The sequence below is a fragment of the Stegostoma tigrinum genome, chromosome 22 (assembly GCF_030684315.1).
Source record: "Stegostoma tigrinum isolate sSteTig4 chromosome 22, sSteTig4.hap1, whole genome shotgun sequence".
Classification (NCBI taxonomy): domain Eukaryota; kingdom Metazoa; phylum Chordata; class Chondrichthyes; order Orectolobiformes; family Stegostomatidae; genus Stegostoma; species Stegostoma tigrinum.
Genome location: NC_081375.1, coordinates 15,081,336 through 15,102,837, shown reverse-complemented (window position 1 = coordinate 15,102,837; position 21,502 = coordinate 15,081,336). Strand labels below are relative to the sequence as shown.

The window sequence follows — 21,502 nt, the reverse complement described above, 5'->3', positions numbered from 1 at the left end:
CGGCCAATCGGTTAGACCCACTTAGGTCACGTGCCACGCGACCGGCCAATCGGAAAGCAGGCGAAAGGTCGCGGTGGTGGCCTCGGCCTTGTGTGCGAGCGTGAGGAGCGAGTTGTTCAGAGATGGGGAAGCGTCCGAAAGGGAAAGATGTTGGCTGGAGAGATTCGGACCACAAGAAGGAGCAGCGGGAGAGATCCGGGAAGAGGAGCAGGAGGACGGGGTGAGTGAGGGACGAAGCCCTAGTTCACGAGAGAGAGAGAAAGACAGACGCGCATTGTCCCTCCTCAGCGAGTCTGAGGCTGGGAGCACGCAGTCCCGCTGGTGCCCTGATCAGTATTTACTCCTCAGTCAAACGCTTAACACTTTGCTGAGCACAGCATTAAAAAAAAATCTTCGATGAGCACTTGAAGCGTGATAACATTCAAGGTTTTTGGTCCAGTGGTGGAAAGCGGGACTAGTGTAGATTTCGAGGTAACAAGGTGTAGAGCTGGATGAACACAGCAGGCCAAGCAGCATCAGAGGAGCAGGGAAGCTGATATTTCGGGTCAGGACTCTTCTTCAGAAATGGGGTGGGGCAAGGAAGCTTAAATAAATGCGGAGGAGGGATGGGGCTGGGGAAGTAGGTGGGATGGTGATAGGTGAGTGCAGGTAGGGATCACCTCCTCCCTCACCCCCATCCCAGGCCTCAAGAAGACTCTCCACATCAAGCAGATGTTCGCCTGCACATCTGCCAATGTGGTATACTGCATCCACTGTACTCATTGTGGCTCCCTCTATATGGGGGAAACCAAGCGGAAGCTTGGGGACCGCTTTGCAGAACACCTACGCTCAGTTCGCTTGGGAACCCTGCAGCCCAATAGGATCAATATGGATTTCACCAGCTTCAAAATCTCCTCTTTTTCCGCCCCCCCATCCCAAAACCAGCCCAGCTTGTCCCCGCCTCCCTAACCTGTTTTTCTTCTCACCTATCCCCTCCTCAAGCCACACCTTCATTTCCTCCCTACTGACTCATCCTGCCCCCTTGACCTGCCTGTCGTCCCCAGATTGACCTATCCCCACCTGTACTCACCTCTGTAGGCTCCATCCCTGCCCCTTTAACTTGTCTGTCTCCTCTCCACCTGTCTTCTCCTCTATCCATCTTCGACCCGCGTCCTCCTCTTTCCCTATTTATTTCAGAGCCCTCTCCCCACTCTCCTTTTCCGATGAAGGGTCTAGGACCGAAACGTCAGCTTTTGTGCTGCTAAGGTGCTGTTTGGCTTGCTGCGTTCATCCAGCTCCACACTTTGTTATCTAGGGGGTGATGGGGATTGGTCGGTGAGGGGTGGATAAGTGGGAAAGAAGATGGACAGGTTGTGCCAGGTCAAGGAGATAGGGATGAGACTGGGGTTGGGGAAGATTTTAAAACTGGTGAATTCTACACTTAAGCCATTGGGCTTTAATTTCATGAAGCGGAACATGAGGTGCTGCTCCTTCAGTTTCTGGATGGTGTCATTGTGACACAGGAGGCGGCCCAGGATGGACATGTCACCCAGGAAGTGGGAGGTAGGATGAGTTAAAATGATTCGTGACCAGAAGATGTTGTCTTTTGTCGCGTACTGAGCGCAGATGCTCTACAAAATGGTCTCAGAGTCTCTGCTTGGCCTCACCGATGTAGAGAAGGCCACATCGGGAGCAGCGGGTGCAGTAGTTAACGGTTGTGCGGGTGAACCCTTGTCTCATGTGGAAGGTTTGCTTTGTGCCATGAATGGAATAGAGGGGGAAGGTGTAGGAGCAGGTGTAGCACTTCCTGAGTTTGCAGGGAGGGTGCCAGGGGTGGTTGGGTTAGTAGGGAGTGTGGAGTGTACGATGGAGTTGCAGAGAGTGCGCTCCCTGTGAAACGCAGATGGGGACGGAAATATATCTTTAGTTGAGGTCGAATTGTAGGTGGAGGAGGTGGCGAAGGTGTTATCTCCTTGTGTAGATTTTATGTATTTTGGTCAGTACAGATTTGGTGGACCCATTCCTTATTTTATGATTCTGTGCTTGTTGGGATCTTGCTATTTCCAAATGGCTTCTCACGTTTATCTACATTACAGCAATGAGTCCACCACGTTTGACTGCAAAATATTTTAGAATGTCCTGAATTCACAGATATGATTACAAGACTTAAACAAAACTTTGTAACGTTCTCTACTGGGATTTCAGGCTTGTTAACTCCAAAAATGTACCCTGGTGTCTTAACCCACTCGGCTATTAGTCAGGGAATTCTTATAGTTTAATTTGTTAAGGTTTGGAATTTGAATTCAATAAATATCTGGAATTAACAATCTAATGATGACCGTGAATTCGTTGTTGATTGTCGAAAAAACCCACCTGATTCAGTAATTTCCTTTAGGGAAGGAAACTGCCATCCTTACCTGGTCTGGCCTACATGTGACTCCAGACCCACAGCAATGTGGTTGACTCTGAACTGCCCACTGGACAGTTAGGGATGGGCAATAAATGCTGCCTCACTAGTGACACACTCATCCTTTTGAATGAATAAAGAAAAAACATCCAGTAATCAATCAGTTCTGAGCCCCATGAAGTTTGATCCCTCAAATCAAGTAATTTCTATTCATATTGCGGGAAGTCACAGATTCAAGTTGTTGACAAAATTTGGAGGACAGAAGGAGTGAGGAGAAAGAAACACCCCAACAATTCTGAATGACTTTATTTTTAACTCTGCCCACCACTACATTTAGGAATAATTGTAGACCATTGAGCCTGCTGTGCTATTTAATGTAATAGTGACTGATGAAACACTTTTAAGTTCTACAGATTCTCAACCCTCTCAGAGAAAACAATTCTCACTAACTTGGTCCAAAGTAAGATCCTACTTATTTTTAAATCGTGCCTTCTGGTTCTAAACTCTAACCAAGGGAAGCGTCTGCATCTACCCCTTCTATTCCTTAAGTTTTTTTGTAGGTTTCAATGAGATCACCCCTCATTCTTCAGAATTCTTGAAAATAGAAGCCCCTTTTCATCGCACAGTTCTGTCTTCACGATGACAAATCTGGTGACCTTTATTATCTGTCTATGGCAAAGATGTCCTTCCTGAGGTCGATACCAAAACTGCATGCTATACTTCAGGTATAATCTATCGAAGCTCTTTTACGGTTGAAGCAGGATGTCTTGACTCCTGCAATAAAAGCTAACATTCCAGGAGTGTGTTCTGAAGAAGGGTTACCGGACCTGAAACATTAACTCTGTTTTCTCCACCACAGATGCTGCAAGACCAGTTGAGCTTTTCCAGTAACTTCGTTTTTGTTCCTGATTGACAGCATCCACAATTCTTTTCGTTTTTGTTCCAGGAGTCTTAATTAGTTGCTGCATCTATATGTTAATCTTAATGACTTATTGACAAGGACACCCAGATCCCCTTGTCTATCTATAACTTGTAAGCTCTCACCATTTGAGAAGCACTTTGCACATCTGTTCCTCTTACCAAAGTGGATAACCTCATACTTTTCCATATTATAGCCTGATATGTTCTTGCTCACTCACTAAGCCTATTCAAGTCCTGAAGCCACTTTACATCTTCCTCACTACACACATTTTCACTTAGCTTTGTATTGTCTGCAACTCCAAATTGGTGACACATGTTGTAAGCAGGTAAGGTCTTGCAGTATCCCGCTAATCACAGTCTGCCAGAGCAAAGATGATCCCTTTATTTCTACTATTTTCTGCCTGTTAGCCAATCTTAATCCGTACCGGTGCTTTACCTCCTGTACCATATACTTTTAATTTTGCTAACCAACCTCTTGTGCGGACTTTATCAAAAAGCCTTCTGAAAATACAAGTATATTACAACCATTGACTCCCCTTTATCAATTTTGTGAGTAACACTCTCCAAAAACTGAAACATGTTTGTTAAGCACATTTGTAGGTCCATGCTGACTTTTCCCTAATTAGATAATTATTGTCTAAGTGCTCATTTATCACATCCTTTATAAAAGATCTAGCATATTTCCCTTATTTCAGATCTAAGCTACCAGGACTGTAGTTCCTGTTTTCTCTCCTGCTCATTCCTTAAGTAATTTATGGATAAATACTCAGTTTGGGAGTGAGGCAAAATAAAGCAGATGCCTATAAAATGTAGAGTGAATTAATCAATATTTTTATCATATTGTAGTTTTCTGAAGGAACATTTGGAAATTGGGTAGAACATTAATTTCAGGATACTTCTGTATTTGGCAGTCTTATTGTGTGGTAAAATAATTATTTAAGATGTAGACAATCTTAAAGAATATTTGACAATAATGCACTTATAACTTCATAGTGAACCGAAGAAAAGCGACATGAAGCCCAAAAATATTGATGAACAGGAAATTCCATACAAAGTCCGTGAGATAATGAGGTCTCAGCAGAAAATGATGAAGCAGCTGAATAAAAAGAAGAAAAAGACTGGTAAAGTAGTCAGTCTGACATTGTTCCTTTTAGAAGTTACTGCTCATTTGATAATTGTTGTTCTAAAACTGGGTTACAGCGTTAGTATAGAAACTGTTGAGATTTGATGCAGTGCATTCTGATTATTCGGACATAGAATGTCTCGGCGAATAGGATAAATCCCATCCGTCGAACTTAAAACAAATAGAGCTTGATCTTGTGTCAGGGCAAACAACCTACTGAATTTTTTTCTGGTTTCTTTTATCCATTTCAAAAGGTGGTGAGGTGAACATGCAGTCAGTCAGTGATCCATTTGAGGATGAAATTACATTCAGAAAAAATAACTTTTGAAGTTAGAAACTAAGCAAAGTTTACAAGTGAGGCGAGGGCCCTTTATTTACAGTCCAGATGGATTTGAACTACTGGGGACGGTTGCTGCAGCAGTTTGCTCTGTACGCTTTTGATCAATATTTTTATTGTAAAATATTTCATTTAACTAGGAAATAAAGTAACTCAAAGATCTTGGCTCATTCAATCAATGTGGGCACACTTATTTGTGTTTGTACTCCAGATTTGTTTCTGTTGTGAGTAGAAAAATGGCTTGATTGTATTTCAGTTAAAACAAAAGCATTTGTTTATTTTGTTTTCTCATAAAACCAGGACTAAAATCTGAAAATCATGACGGCCGATTTCTGATTTATGTTATCCACCTGCTTCTGACTTCTCCAGGCATAGCTGATAGCTGTTTATAGCATACAAAACAGAATTCTACTATTTTTTTCTCCCACAAATGCTTACATTGTGTATAGTTGATAAACCTCTAGATGTGGGAGCAAAGGAAATTCTGTATGTAGTGTTTTTTTATTTAATAATGTGAACCATGAAGCAATATTCTATAACAGGGTTAATGCTGAAGTTCTAAATTTTACTTTTGAATTCATATTGTGATGCACCCATAGAATCAACATGTCAGTTGAGCTGTTTAAAGCCTGCACATTATGTTTAATTATAGTTATTTAACTATAGATGTGCTTTTTGGCATTTGGAAGTTTTCCAGTTGTAAGATTTTTCTTTTGTCCTAGTTTTTGCTCATTTAGTTCATGAATGCCAGCAATCTTTTGCACCTTTCCTCAAGCAGCCATTCTTCATGGGTGAGACATACAGAAAGCCTCCTCAGGCTCTCAGCATCTCCTTTTACTTGACTAGGTGATGATTTGAAATTGACTGCACGTCACTGAAGTATATGACTGCTTCAAGTTTAGGTGGATTGACATTTCTTTCCTGTCTGTTTTTTTTTTGTATGGTTGATGTTACAGCCATGTTTTAGGTGCTAGTAAGTAAGAAATCTTTCTGGGAACTCTGACTGAAAGTTTTTAACCAAGGTTTGTTATTTAGTTATATTTGCATTTCCTAGGTCTCTTTCTGAATTGGCTGCCGTTAAACCAAGATAATCCATTCTTATGAGAAAAAACGCACACACACACAACTTTCAAGGTGGATAGATTTAGGAATGTAAAAGTAACATTGAATTAATTTTTGTTTCAATATGAAGAAAAACCAGAAAGAAAACCTACATCAATGGCCAAAAATCTACATGAAGACATACCAGTTCCAAAGTTTAAGAGGCGGAAGCGAGAGTCTGAGAGAGCCTACATTCAGCGAATGGAGGAGGAAACACAGCACGTCATGTTGTTGACCAAAAATCAAGTGGCCCGTTGTCCTGAGTTGGAGACTGAGAAAGAAGAAAAGGCAAGCACTGTGAAATCAAAGTCTGAGAAAAAGAAAGAGTATGTTCCATTATCTGTGTATTTATGGTACTATATCTTATGGGGAACATGACATTGATAACTACAATTACAATATTTTCCCCTTTGAATATAGCAGTGTGGAAGGAAAGGAAATCCATCTTTGGGAACGGAATCTAATAAAGTCACTGAGAAATAGATAAATGTCGCAGTTAGACTGTACTTATGCATTGTTTGCCCATAGACCACAGCTCTTAACACAAACAATCTGTTTACTTTGGAGAAGCAACTTGAATATGCATCTGTATGGTAACATTTCCTTTCTTCAGTCCTTTGCATTAAGTAAGCTTAAAAGAGGCCCAGGTAAGTATAAATTTGTTCTGTGCCTATCAAACTGAGAGACTCACTACATCATAATTGCAAACTACTCTTGATAACAGTGCTAAAGCATTGGTTACAGCCAACATTGTCCAAATATTAATGGATAGAAGCTGTTCTTTCTTCGCCCTTCATCCCTATTCTATCTTCAGCTGGAGGGATCTTCTAGAGAACTTCAATAACCATCCCAGTAGCCATTGCTTAGCATCATGATCCTTATCCATGTCACCTGCTTAATACAGTGGATTTTATCTGCTGTACACATAAGCCCCTTCATATTGCAAAATGCTGCAGACATGCAAAAAAATAACGCTATAGCAATACAAATAGTGAATATTGCTCATCCTTAAGAATTCCAGCTGACATTCCATTCATCTGCATAAGCTTAACATCGAAGTCCTGTGAGTGAAAGAACCAAATGATTAACTTTCTGCATACGTTGTGACCCCCGTCCTGGTAATCTTTGCAGGATACACTTTTGCACACGTTTGATCTCTAGTAGTTTGTGAACACCAAGCCAGAACACGTCATTTCTTTGTATGTAAAAATGCTAGTGAATGAAGTAACAGGAGATAATTTTGTAGACCAACATTGCAGCAAGCAAGTGGTTAATGATGTTTCTAAAATCCTTTTATTTTGGGAAGTTGTGTATTTGTTAATTCATTCTGATTTCAATCAAATAGATTTGACAAGAAACGCCTGGCAAAGTTTATTAAAAAGAAAGCTGAAAGAAAGGAAATGAAATTAGAGAAAGAAATGTTTACAGGTAAGTGATTAGCAAGAAATCTGGTAGCACAGTATCTCCATGTTCAGTATTCTGGCAGGTTACTTCTTATTAGAACTGTTCCTTTAATGCTGTCTACCAAGTGCATGATGTGACTAAAAAGTGTCCAGTCCCAAGAAGAATAAGCATAGGACAGATACTGCAGAAAGTTAACATTATAGTTTGTTGGGAAATCCTTACAGAGTTAACATAGTTCTTAGTGAGTGTCACTGAGAGGAGTGGTGAATACTGTGTCAGACAGCATTATTGAGGAGCAGGTAAGGTGAGGTGCGTAACCTGGGACAGGCAGTCAGCATCACTGACTGAACTGGATGAGGTGAACAGCTTCACAGAGAAGCAGACAATCTGGCAGTGAACTTTGGTGAGACTTGGGACATAGAAACAGAAGATAGGATCAAGAATAGATTGTTAAACCCTCAAACCTGCTTCACCATTCATCAGGATCATGGCTGATTATTGAGCTCAAATCGCTAACCCTGCACTCTGCCCATATCCCTTGACCCCTTCAGCCGCAATGGCTATATCTATCCAGTACTCTTTTTTTTAAATAATATCTATTAGATCCTAATTTTCATTTAACCCTTGTTGCACCATTTTTCCAGAATGCGTTTTGTGTTTTCATCAATGAAGAAAGAGATCCACAGACCATACAGTGCAGCACATCTGTAACATTGTTACAAAAAAGTAGTTCAATTTTTAATGAAATCTGCACCAAACATCATTACAAAATGGTCATTCCACTTTTAGGGAAATCTGCACCAATGTATAAGCACTAGAAATATCATCTCTGTTTGTAACACACCTGTTTTAAGCTCCAATAGGAAGATTGAGAATATGACCTCCTGACAAGAGGTGACCGTTACTCATCTGCCGTTCTGTAAATATTTGCATTCCTGATGTTTGTTTTTATATCCTTCACTTCTTAATGAGAACACTAGGTGGAGCTGTTTACCTGGGTAAAACTGCATGAGCTGAAGATTTCAGTAAGCAAATGCAGCTTCCTGAGCTGTGCTACAGAATTGTCCTTATTGAAGAATGTATAGTGGAAATTCACCTGCTGGCTGTTCACGTGGCTAGCTGGCAGCCTGAAGAACAGTTGCACTAAACACTGTTTCAAAGTGCACGCCTTTCTTCCAAATACCTGAAGCAAAACTTAAATGTGAAGGGCTATGAAGTTGCAGTTTAGAACCTAAATAAGGTGTCAGGGTTGTGGTACAAAATTTGCATACACAAGTTTTCAGGCAGCCTGTTAAAGTGAGCTGAGTCGATGTGTTTGATTGAGAATCCGCAGTAAACATAATGGTAACTTTTCAGAATGGGATTGATCTTATTTGCAGATATTGTGAGATTTGGAGAAGTGGCCATGCAGCCCCCTACCCTCACGGCTAAACCCAGGAAAAGCCAAGCCAATGATCAGGTAATTATTTTGTTTGTGTAGTATCAACTTATGTCAAACTGACATAGTTAATTTGCCTTGAGCATAGCCCAACCGTTCATTTACAATTTCTGTTTGCATTGCTTTGATATTACTTTTTTAAAAAACATAGATTTATTATTTTATTTGTAGATTTTATAAAATTGCAACAGCTTCAAGTATTTGGCACAATCTGTTATTTGGTAGCCTCTTACCAAATCCATGCTTGTAGTTATAACTTAATATCACAGAATTGTTACATCTGAGGAGATAATTTGTCTATTCATACTAACTTATTTCCAGAGCAGTTCAACTAGTTGCACTTATGGGCCCTTTGCCTGAAGCCCTGCAGTGTTTTTCCCACTTTGGATGCTCATTTAATTCCCTTTTGAGAATCGTTATTGAATCAGACTGTACCACACTCGGGTATGCATTCTAGATCCTAACTGAAATGAAATTCTGTGGTTTATAAAGGGTAAACTACTTTTCTTATGGCTAATGTAATTGGCTATGCGTGTTGTTTATGTGTTTAAAAAGTTAATCGTTCAAACTTTAAAAATACCATTTTCTCATCATGTTTGGTTATAACACATCCGTTGAAGTAGGAAGAGGAAGGATGCTTAAACCTCTTGAACGTGTTTTTCCCATTTGATTAGATCACGACTGATCTGTGTCTCTGTTTACATTCATTTCATAATATTCTTTGCTATCATTGCCCACTAAATATCTTAAGTGTTGACACATGATGGAAAAATAAGATTATCATATTAAAGTGTTACAAACGTTGGAGATCATAACTTTTATGAGAAGGTGGAATGATTGATTTGTTTAATCTGTAGTTAAAGGCACCCTCATTATGATAGGTCTTCAGTAGAAAGACAAACTGTAACAACAGTGTGCACGTTGTGATTGTGTCAAAAACTGTCCCAAACAGAATCATTTTAGGTTGAGATCAGAAATAACAAGTAATCAGCCACAGTGCTAAGAATGTGCCTTGAACTGCCAAGTAGCAAGCAGGAAGATGAACTTGTGTTTCTAGACAGTTTGTGGAGCCATATTATAACTGTAGGAAATTTAATTATCTAGGTTTCGACTCGGATAGCGAAATTATGGGGGCAAAGAGAAGTTTTTTCGTACCATGCTTGTGACTTATACAGCAGTTAGATTGTTTCCACTTCAAAGAAGGAAGCACCACTTGAACTGGAACTAAGTCAGTTAACCACCCTTTCACCAAGATTTGAAGAATCCTGAGGAAGTATGAAGTGAATACCAGTGGTTCTGACTATTGTTTTCTAAAATTCCTTGGTGAGACACACATTTAGGAAATTATAAGGCGATATTGGCAAAAAATTGATTTTCGTGCGCAGGGCTGTTAAAGTATAGATTTCTCTATCTCATGTTGTTATTAAAGTAAATTCAAGAATTTCTTTTAAATGGGTATTGTGGTTTGAAAGAGGAATCTAAAGGAGCATAGAGAATGAACAGTAGAGAGGGCTAGTGGAAAATAACACCACTGATATAATGGATATAATGGCTTGTTGCCATGCCATTTTATGATTGAATACTAAGTTCTTGCCTTCAAGTGTACATTCAGTTGAGCTTTGCGATCAATGAAGACAAAGATAAAACCAACTCCATGTAACTTCTGAATTTTGTTGTAATGCACACTTTTAGACTGAAGAGTAGTTTAGTCTTTAAGTCTAAATTATCTATGAGTAGCGAAGGCTTCTATATTTTCCTTTTGCCGTATACTAAATCCACTATTCGTTCTTTCTAGCCTGGCCAGAGACAGTTACTTCTGAAGTCTCTGATTCAGCAAAGCAAGTGTACTCCAGGATGGAAAATAGAAGGAACCCAATACAGTAAACTGCCAACCATTTCAATGGCTCGTCAGAGGATGATGTTGGAGGAGAGGGAGAGGATCATTAAAGCCTACAGAACACTGAAGAAGCAGAAACAACAAACTCTGTCCCAGAGTAAAGATGGCATGGAGAAGCTGAAAAACCCAAAATAGCCATAGTCTGCGACAAGTGCTATTTGATGCACTAGATCCTGATGCCTGCTGGAACTGATGAGGACTGAATGTTCCTGATTGCTACGCAGTAACTGACCTTTTCTTTGAACCTATTTGAGTTAACATTTACAATACAATAAAAGGTCAAGATTATGGTCAATTTACTAGTAAATAGATCCATTTTTGGAACCAAATGTTTATACCTGGAATTCTACAGATGCCTGCCTGCTCTAGGTAATGATGGAAATCACAAACTGCATTCAGTAGTGAGGATGCCAGGACGTTTTAAATAATGACTGTCCAAATGCGCTGATATACTTGATGTGTCCTTGAGTTGACTGCTGTGAAATGTTTCTGAATTATCTTCCTGTGCCATTGTTTCTTGTTTATTGAATCTGAACTTTTTAGTCTGATAAAGGCTGAGCATTTAAAGAGATCAGGTCATTGCTGGCAATCTTTACGGTTATAGGGTTGGAGAAAATGTCTTCCTTCTTATATTAAAAAGACACCAGTTTTGAAAAATGTTAATACTATTGTGAAGCGATTGGAAAATGGTTTTATTTGCATAATCCACCCCAAATGTACATGACCTGTGCCAAGCATGATCATGTGCAATCTATTCACCTCTTGTACTTCCATACGGTTCACTACTCTGATCTGCCTAGCATGCTTATTAATTGAACTCTGTGAATTAATGACTTGCAGACTAGTTTGCTTGGCCATGCACAATTTGCTTATCTTCACTATTTGTGGAAAGAAATGCAAGTTTTGCACACTTTAAGAATAGCCATTGTGAATGCTCTGTTTAGTGAGTGGGTGCCTACAACAGTTGCTAATGAAACTTTGTGAATTGGGATAAAATGTTCTTTGATAAAACCTGCTAGTACTATCAGAATAACCCATTGGTGATCTTGCATTCTGCGAGTGCATAGGATCTGCTAGGTGAATGATTTGTACTTTGTTAAACAGTAATTACCAATAAACCTAGTTTTCCATTATGTACAATCATGATTTATATCTTGTAAAACAGAATCCTTTTGAATATGAATGGCCCTGATGTTCAACTTTGAAGTAGTTTGACAGCAGGGTTTGCAGATTTCTGTAGCAATACTGTACTGTGGTATTTAGTGACATTCAGTTTTTAGTTCCAATATTTATAGAAGATAAAGAAAATTATTTTTAAGCCTGATTAAAGATGCCACGTTGATGATGAAGAGTAGGTTTTTGCCTGTACAATGGCAGACAAACTGCAACCAGTGCAGTCTGTAATAGCAGCTGTAATTTTGGATTCATACTGCTCCCTGTGAAAGAATTGAGCATACCAGCTAAGAATTGAGCATTGAAATCTGGCATAGGCATGGCAGGCTGAATAGCCTCATTGTGTGTCATTCTATGATGAAACTGACTGAGGGAAGATGGAGAATGTGCTAATTGCTATGCCACAGATATGATCATTTCCTGTCAATTCTGACAACTCCTTAAGAAAAGGAGCAAGAGAGAAGGAGGAATTAATGGTATGCTGCCCAAACATCACTTTTAGGGAAAATGTTAGAATCTATATTTAAAGGAGTAATAATAGGATACTTTGGAAAATATGGTAACATTGGGCAAAATCAACAAGGTTTTTGTGAAAATGAAATCAAGCTCAACAAACATTTGGAGTTTTTTGTTTAGGATGTAAGTATGCAAATAGAAGAGGGAGAACCATTGGATGCACTGTGGCTGAGTGGTTAGCACTACTGCCTGTCAGGGCCAATGACCTGTGTTCAAATCCACCCTCTGGTGACTGTGTGCAGTTTGCACATTCTCTTCATGTTTGTGTGGGTTTCCTCCCACAGTCCAAAGATGTTCAGGCTAGGTGGATTGGCCATGCTAAATTGCCCGTAGTGTTCAGGGATGTGTAGACTATGTGGGTAACAGGGGGATGGGCAGAGTGGGATGCTCCGAGGGTTGGTGTGGACTTGTTGGGTCGAAGAGCCTGTTGCCACACTGGAGATTCTATGACTCTATTTAGATTTTCTGAAAAGGTTAAGTAATGTCCCATACAAAAATTTAGTAAACATATTTAGGGCACATGGGTTTGAGGAGAATATGCTAGTGTGGATTGAAAACTGACTAATAGAATAAAAAGGAATAAATGGGTCATTTTTCAGGTTGTGACACTGTGGTTGATGGGATACTGCAAGGAGCAGTGCTTGTGCCCTACCTATGTGTAATCAATATCAGTGACTTGGATGTGAGCATTAAAAATAATATTTCCAGATGACACAACTGGGCGAAAGTGGGTGCAAAGTCACTTCAAAGCGGTTTCACGAAGTAAAGTGAGTAGATAAAGTTTGGCAGAAGGAATAAGCTGAGGGGAATTGTGAAGTTATCCACTTTGGTAGGTCAAGGCAGAATTTCTCAAATGGAGAAATGCTAGGAGCTACTGAACTTCAGAGAGGCACAATAACCCTTGTTCATGAGCCACTGAACGTTAACATCTATGTACAGCAAGAAAGTAAAGGCAAATGATATATTGGCTTTTATTACATGATTTAAGTGAAGATGTCTTACTGCATTTACAGAAAGCATTGGTTCAAGTGCACCTGGAATACCATGTGTACTTTTGGCCTCATGTCAACAGGATGATACAGTTGCCGTAAAGGTTCACTAAATTAATTCCTGGCATGGAGGGATTTATAACAGGAGAATAAACAGACTAGGATTTTATTCTTGGAAGTGTTGAAGAATGAGTCGTGGTCTCATTCAAAGATACAAAGTTCTAACTGAGCTCGATAGGGTGGATGCAGGAAAGATGCTCCCCCTGTCTAGTTGTTTAGAAATAGAGAACACAATCTTAGAATGAGTGACAGGCCATTTAAGAGTTAGAAGGGGAGGCAGCCCTTCTTTCAGAGTAGTAAGTCTTTGGAATTTGTCAGAGGGCCACAGGAGCTTAGTTGTTGAGGATGTTCAAGATTTAATAGATTTCTATGTAATAATGTAGGAAACAGTTTTGGAATTGGAAAAGCAGACATTTGATGGCATGGTCTTGAAGAGCTGAATGACCTACTTGTACTTCTGTTTCTTGTGTTTTGCAAATAATATCAGTTTTCTATTAGTTAAACACAGTGGGCTTGTGCAAAATTGGAAATTATGGCTTTCCTATCTTTTCCATGATGAACCTCTCTGTATGAGGACAAGGCTTGTTCACTATTTGTAGTGAACTAATTGTTGCCAGTGTCCCCACCAAGCTGTCCTGTCTTACCTCACTAAGTGGATGCTGTCTTTTGATGTTACCTGCCACTCCCCTGTAATTCCACACAATCACTTGTACATTCAAAAGCCTGGCAGAGTAGCTATTAGCAAATGGTATTGAAACAAGATGAGCCAGTCTGTCTGAGAAATAATGTCATTGACCAGGTCCAGCTACTGTAGCAAATAATGGGAGGTCTGAATCCTATAGTGGCAGATCAGTCTGAAATGTGATAATGGGAACTACAGATGCTGGAGAATCCAAGATAATAAAGTGTGAAGCTGGATGAACACAGCAGGCCCAGCAGCATCTCAGGAGCACAAAGGCTGACGTTTCGGGCCTAGACCCTTCATCAGAGAGGGGGATGGGGTGAGGGCTCTGGAATAAATAGGGAGAGAGGGAGAGAGGGGGGGGGGGGGGGGCGGACCGAAGATGGAGAGAAAAGAAGATGGGTGGAGAGGAGAGTATAGGTAGGGAGGGGATAGGTCAGTCCAGGGAAGAAGACGGACAGGTCAAGGAGGTGGGATGAGGTTAGTAGGTAGGAGATGGAGGTGTGGCTTGGGGTGGGAGGAAGGGATGGGTGAGAGGAAGAACAGGTTAGGGAGGCAGAGATAGGTTGGACTGGTTTTGGGATGCAGTGGGTGGAGGGGAAGAGCAGGGCTGTTTGTGTAGTGCAGTTGGGGGAGGGGACGAACTGGGCTGGTTTTGGGATGCGGTGGGGGAAGGGGAGATTTTGAAGCTGGTGAAGTCCACATTGATACCATTGGGCTGTGGAGTTCCCAAGCGGAAGATGAGTTGCTGTTCCTGCAACCTTTGGGTGGCATCATTGTGGCACTGCAGGAGGCCCATGATGGACATGTCATCTAAAGAATGGGAGGGTGAGTGGAAATGGTTTGCGACTGGGAGGTGCAGTTGTTTATTGCGAACTGAGCGGAGGTGTTCTGCAAAGCGGTCCCCAAGCCTCCGCTTGGTTTCCCCAATGTACAGGAAGCCACACTGGGTACAGTGGATGCAGTATACCACATTGGCAGATGTGCAGGTGAACCTCTGCTTAATGTGGAAAGTCATTTTGGGGCCTGGGATAGGGATGAGGGAGGAGGTGTGGGGGCAGGTGTAGCATTTCCTGCGGTTGCAGGGGAAGGCGCCGGGTGTGGTGGGGTTGGAGGGCAGTGTGGAGCGAACAAGGGAGTCACGGAGAGAGTGGTCTCTCTGGAAAGCAGACGGGGGTGGGGATGGAAAAATGTCTTGGGTGGTGGGGTCGGATTGTAGATGGCGGAAGTGTCGGAGGATGATGCGTTGTATCCGGAGGTTGGTGGGGTGGTCTGTGAGAACGAGGGGGATCCTCTTTGGGCGGTTGTGGCGGGGGCGGGGTGTGAGGGATGTGTTGCGGGAAATGCGGGAGACACGGTCAAGGGTGTTCTCGACCACTGTGGGGGGAAAGTTGCGGTCCTTGAAGAACTTGGACATCTGGGATGTGTGGGAGTAGAATGCGTCATCATGGGAGCAGATGCGGCGGAGGCGGAGGAATTGGGAATAGGGGATGGAATTTTTGCAGGAGGGTGGGTGGGAGGAGGCATATTCTAGGTAGCTGTGGGAGTCGGTGGGCTTGAAATGGACATCAGTTACAAGCTGGTTGCCTGAGATGGAGACTGAGAGATCCAGGAAGGTGAGGGATGTGCTGGAGATGGCCCAGGTGAACTGAAGGTTGGGTTGGAAGGTGTTGGTGAAGTGGATGAACTGTTCGAGCTCCTCTGGGGAGCAAGAGCCGGCGCCAATACAGTCATCAATGTAACGGAGGAAGAGGTGGGGTTTGGGGCCTGAGTAGGTGAGGAAGAGGGACTGTTCCACGTAACCTACAAAGAGGCAGGCATAGCTGGGGCCCATGCGGGTGCCCATGGCTACCCCCTTAGTCTGTAGGAAGTGGGAGGAATCGAAAGAGAAGTTGTTGAGGGTGAGGACGAGTTCGGCTGGGCGGATGAGGGTGTCGGTGGAGGGGGACTGGTCGGGCCTGCGGGACAGGAAGAAGCGGAGGGCCTTGAGGCCATCTGCATGCGGAATGCAGGTGTATAGGGACTGGACGTCCATGGTGAAAATGAGGTGTTGGGGGCCAGGGAATTGGAAGTCCTGGAGGAGGTGGAGGGCATGGGTGGTGTCACGGATGTAGGTGGGGAGTTCCTGGACCAAAGGGGAGAAAATGGAGTCCAGATAGGTGGAGATGAGTTCGGTGGGACAGGAGCAGGCTGAGACGATGGGTCGACCAGGGCAGGCAGGTTTGTGGATTTTGGGAAGGAGATAGAAACGGGCCATGCGGGGTTGGGGAACAATGAGGTTGGAGGCTGTGGGTGGGAGGTCCCCTGAGGTGATCAGGTCATGAATGGTGTTGGAGATGATGGTTTGGTGCTCGGATGTGGGGTCATGATCGAGGGGGCGGTAGGAGGTGGTGTCAGAGAGTTGGCGTCTGGTCTCGGCGATGTAGAGGTCAGTGCGCCATACTATCACTGCGCCACCCTTGTCTGCGGGTTTGATGGTGAGGTTGGAGTTGGAGCGGAGGGAGCGGAGGGCTGCCTGTTCTGCGGGGGAGAGGTTGGAGTGGGCGAGAGGGGTGGAGAGGTTGAGGCGGTTAATGTCTCGACGGCTGTTAGAGATGAAGAGCTCGAGGCAGGGTTGGAGGCCTGAGGGTGGTGTCCAGGAGGAGGCCTTGTGTTGGAAGCGGGTGAAGGGGTCAGTGGAGGGAGGGTTAGGTTCCCGGTTGAAGAAGTAGGCGTGGAGGCGAAGGCGGCGGAAAAACTGTTCTATGTCCAATCTGCCAATGTGGTATACTGCATCCACTGTACCCGGTGTGGCTTCCTCTACATTGGGGAAACCAAGCGGAGGCTTGGGGACCACTTTGCAGAGCACCTCCGCTCGGTTCGCAATAAACAACTGCACCTCCCAGTCGCAAACCATTTCCACTCACCCTCCCATCCTTTAGATGACATGTCCATCATGGGCCTCCTGCAGTGCCACAATGATGCCACCCGAAGGTTGCAGGAACAGCAACTCATATTCCACTTGGGAACTCCGCAGCCCAATGGTATCAGTGTGGACTTCACCAGCTTCAAAATCTCCCCTTCCCCCACCGCATCCCAAAACCAGCCCAGTTCGTCCTCTCCCCCCACTGCACTACACAACCAGCCCAGCTCTTCCCCTCCACCCACTGCATCCCAAAACCAGTCCAACCTGTCTCTGCCTCCCTAACCTGTTCTTCCTCTCACCCATCCCTTCCTCCCACCCCAAGCCGCACCTCCATCTCCTACCTACTAACCTCATCCCACCTCCTTGACCTGTCCGTCTTCCCTGGACTGACCTATCCCCTCCCTACCTCCCCACCTATTCTCTCCTCTCCATCTATCTTCTTTTCTCTCCATCTTCGGTCCGCCTCCCCCTCTCTCCCTATTTATTCCAGAACCCTCACCCCATTCCCCTCTCTGATGAAGGGTTTAGGCCCGAAACGTCAGCTTTTGTGCTCCTGAGATGCTGCTGGGCCTGCTGTGTTCATCCAGCCTCACATTTTATTATCTCTGTCTGAAATGTGTTGGGCCTTTACAGGGACTGGCAGATTGAGGGGGTTTGTTGTAGGGACAGGTACAGAGATTTGTTGCATTGTCTTTACTTCACAACTGCAATCATTTTTTTCCAGTAACCAAAAGCCACCACCTAGTAAGGCAAAATAGACCCCAGTAATTCCAAGTTTGATCCCCAGCCAGTGGTAAGTTATGCTTCTGGGGAGACAAAGCATTAATGATCAGTTCACACCAGCGATCACTATCCAGCTAGTATTAATGGAAAGTGTATGTGTGTGTCTGCTGGCCTTGCTCAGATGACCTACATCGATGAATAGCTTGCTGTACCTGACACCAGGTAGTCCCTGTGCTGTGTTTGGAAGTGATAGAATGTTGGATTCAACACTCCAGTCTCCACAAATCCTATTCTTACAACTTGGAAGCAAGATTTGTACTCAGCAGGTGAGAGCTTGGGTTGGCAGAGACCTGGAAATCGGCTTCCTGCTCACATTGCCAGGCCAGGATCAGCATGTGGGGGTGTTGTTGAGAGTTAGAACGAAGTCCAATTCTGACCTCATAACGTATATCTACACATTCACATTCCAGAAGGTTGAATTGGAATTCCAATCAATTGAATTTGTTTACCCAGTCACTGCTCCCCCTAACTTTGGGCTCTGAGTTAACAATGGCAGTCACCAAACCTTTAGGTGAGCTCTGGAATTCCAAATTTTAATAAATCACTTTCATGAAAAATGATGCAACATAATTAATAAAAATAACTGGTTACATCAGATTACAAGGAATTTGGGGTTATGTTATCTTGTTTGTTTCTCTGTGTGTTGCCATAGAAGTGTCACATGTGCAATGTCAAATTTAATCACAAATCCTGATGATATTTAAAGGAGTGCCATCTGTTTGAACAATAAAATATTGCAGAGTCTGGTTAATGTTTAAAGGGAGATTGCAGACACTCATTTGTTACAGGTCTGTACACGTTCAAGCAAAAAGAAATGCCAGGCTGTTATCTTGTGATGAATTTACATTGGTTTTATAAAACATTCATTTAAAAAATAATTGAAATATCTGAGTTGGGTAGCACAGTGGCATACAATGTTGTCCTTACACTGAGTTCAATCTTTGCTTTAAATAAAATTTGCCGTAACGGATAAAGAGGTCTTCAATGAATTCAGAATGGATTGTTTCTTAGGGGCGGTGGTGAAACTTGAATGATCTAGTATTTTGAATTAGGAAATGTAAGTAAAATAGTAAAGGAGACAGTTTGTGCTAAGTGACTTTGAATTTAGAGGAACAAATCTTGTCAGTCAAGTGATATTTCCTGTTTCTAAAGGGACTTGGCAAGGAAACTATTGTAGCTGAGAATCATTGTAGTTACTCCTTGTTAACCTGATTTGATTGGATGGAACAAAATTAAAGAGAATGTCTTTTCAGATCTGCCATTTGGATTTGAATCAATCAACGAGCAATTGGAAAGGTAACATTTATATAGCTCTGTTCAATGTCCAAAGTTACATTACAGCCAGTGAATTACTTCCAAAGTGTGTCACTTGTTTTCCAGGCAAACTGGCAGCCATTCCGCATGCACGGCAGTGTTCCATAATCTTTTATTGTGGAATTTGGGTGATGATGTTTGAGAAATAAATGATGCCTGTAAACCCAACCCTGCCAAACTTGGGATAGAGCCAGGTGTGCCTCATTGATTAGACAATGACGGTGTCAATTCAGTACGATACTGAAATGTCAACAGATCAAATGCTTAAATTAAGAATGGATCTTCAATCTCTGACCACCTAGTTCAAGAGACAAATATCCCTAAGTCAAAGGTGGCACCTGAGATCAAAATCTCCTATGCCTGTTGAGAGGAAATTTGACCAACTTTTTCTTTAATTCATTCATGGGGTTGGGGCATCTATCACAAATTGCCCAGGTAGCAGTTCAGAGTCAACCACATTGCTGTGGGTCTGGAGTCACATGTAGGCCAGACTAGGTAAGGATGGCAATTTCTTCCCCTAAAGGACATTAGTGAACCAGATGGATTTTTCCTGACAACCGGCAATGTGTTCATGGTCACTATTAGACTCTTAATTCCAGGTATTTATTGAATCCAAACTCCACCAGCTGCCACAATGGGATTCAAACCGAGGCCCCCAGAACATTACCTGGCTTTCTGGATTAACAGTCCAGCCGTAATGCTAGGCCATTGCCTCCTTTTGTAAGAGTGAATGATTCAAAAGTTAGTAAAAACCTGGAAGAGTCTCTGCAATGCTGGTGAGAGTAGACGATTGACCAATTTTTGTTTGGCAAGCATTTACAGATTACATTAATCACATGCTTCAATGGAAGAATAGGATCAAGGTGCTGACGACTTACTCTTGCTTATAACTAATGATTCCATGAAGTCTAATTGAGCTTGACATGATCCATAGGGGATTAAAGTGTTCACTTCTATTAATCTCTTCTGGCCTGCCTTGTGCTAACTGCCAAGTTTTACTTGGTGGGACTCACATTGTGGGAGATCTCAAGTGAAAATTGTATTGGGGACCTTGTTGCCTCAGCTTTTAATCGATGTTCTGATGCTGCATTGAACCTAGCCGTTAAAATTGTGAGAAGTCAGAAAGAATCTGGAATGAAGAGAATCACATTCATTTTAACCAACTACCCGAGCAGTTTTGCTCACAGGGGATCAGCACTTACACTTTTCAGAGAAGAGAGGAGACTGGGGACCAAAAAAGCCAATAAATTAGGCTGCTTTAAACTAGTCACCTCTTCAATACACAAATGAATGAGTCAATAATGAGGGAACGGAAAGGAGTTCAATTAAATTTTAAAACATATATAATATAATGTGTGTGTGTGCGAGCGTGCACGTGTGTATGTATATGCACGTTAAATGATAGGTGTTTTATTAAAGATATTAATTTGCTGCCATATTCATAAATGGATTGACATTAAAAATTTCAAATCTCGTGATCTGCGCAAAAGCAAAAGATTAGACTGGTAGCCTTGAAAATGTAAATTTACTGGCAAAGAATCAAGGAACTTCAAACTAAGAGACATAAAGGTAGGTTTTAACGTATGGGAGTTGAGGTAAGGAAAACATATTTCATATTTCAAGATTCAATAGGCTCCAGCAACTGGTGTGTTTTTATCTTTTGGCACTTGTATGGATTATACAAAATAGTCCTACTGCAGCACAAGTAAAGATGTTGATTTAATTACTTATGATCCAAATTACTCACATTCCACCAACTCTGTCCAAATTCAGTTTTCTGGGACCACGCAATTCCATCATTGATGGCTCAAAAATGTTGCAAAGCTTTTGCATCACAGTTCTCTTCCTTGCCTTGTTCACACCTGAACCACATTCATTTAAAAACAGCAGTGTTGCTAGGCAAAGTTTCTGAGGGCAAGTTATTGAATAATGTGGAAAATGGTGTGACAGGCAAATTATTGATCCGTCAGTCAAGAAGGAGAGGTGAATTGAATTATTATTCTTTTTTGTCTACTGTCTGTAATAGAGGTGGTTTTAACTTTTAATTCTTTGTTAGCTTTCCCTTTTAAAAATTAAAAAAATTCCCCAATCTCAGTGAAGTACAATTTAAAAATGGCTCACAACAAGTTCTTTAGGGCTAAATGAAATTGGGTTCATTAAAGCATTCAACATGAATGGAAATGGGTTTAATTGACACATTAACACAGAAACCCATCCAAGAAGGAAAGGAAAGGGGATAAATTACAAATGAATCAAAATCAAAGATATGGCATGAGCTCATGAAATAGAGAGTCCACGAATACATGCCCGGTAGAGGTCCTTTTAGTTGGAAGTGCACAGAAATCCTTTTCACAGGAACTCAGATGCAGTTGAGTTGCAGGTTAAGCTGCTTACTGTATAGACAAAATAAAATTCTTTACAGAAACTTTTAAGCAATATTGAGATCAGAGGCGGTGTTTGCCAAGCCTGGAGC

General features: G+C 42.2%; 1 protein-coding gene across 1 annotated transcript; it reads left to right on the top strand.

Annotated features, from left to right (window-relative positions):
- The first annotated feature begins 52 nt into the window (after nt 1–52).
- Nucleotides 53–11,740, top strand: ccdc137 (coiled-coil domain containing 137). The gene is made up of 6 exons (XM_048554886.2): nt 53–220; nt 4,301–4,428; nt 5,960–6,194; nt 7,214–7,296; nt 8,652–8,731; nt 10,506–11,740. Exons 1-6 carry the CDS (start codon nt 123–125, stop codon nt 10,740–10,742), a joined length of 861 nt encoding a protein of 286 aa, XP_048410843.1. The 5' UTR covers nt 53–122; the 3' UTR covers nt 10,743–11,740.
- Nucleotides 11,741–21,502: the final 9,762 nt, after the last annotated feature.

Excerpts from the sequence above, each read along its gene's own strand:
- ccdc137 (XM_048554886.2), top strand. The coding sequence starts at position 123 with ATGGGGAAGCGTCCGAAAGGGAAAGATGTTGGCTGGAGAGATTCGGAC. Across the intron at positions 4,429-5,959 it reads TAAAAAGAAGAAAAAGACTG|AAAAACCAGAAAGAAAACCT; the intron begins GTAAAGTAGTCA and ends TTCAATATGAAG. Across the intron at positions 7,297-8,651 it reads AGAGAAAGAAATGTTTACAG|ATATTGTGAGATTTGGAGAA; the intron begins GTAAGTGATTAG and ends TCTTATTTGCAG.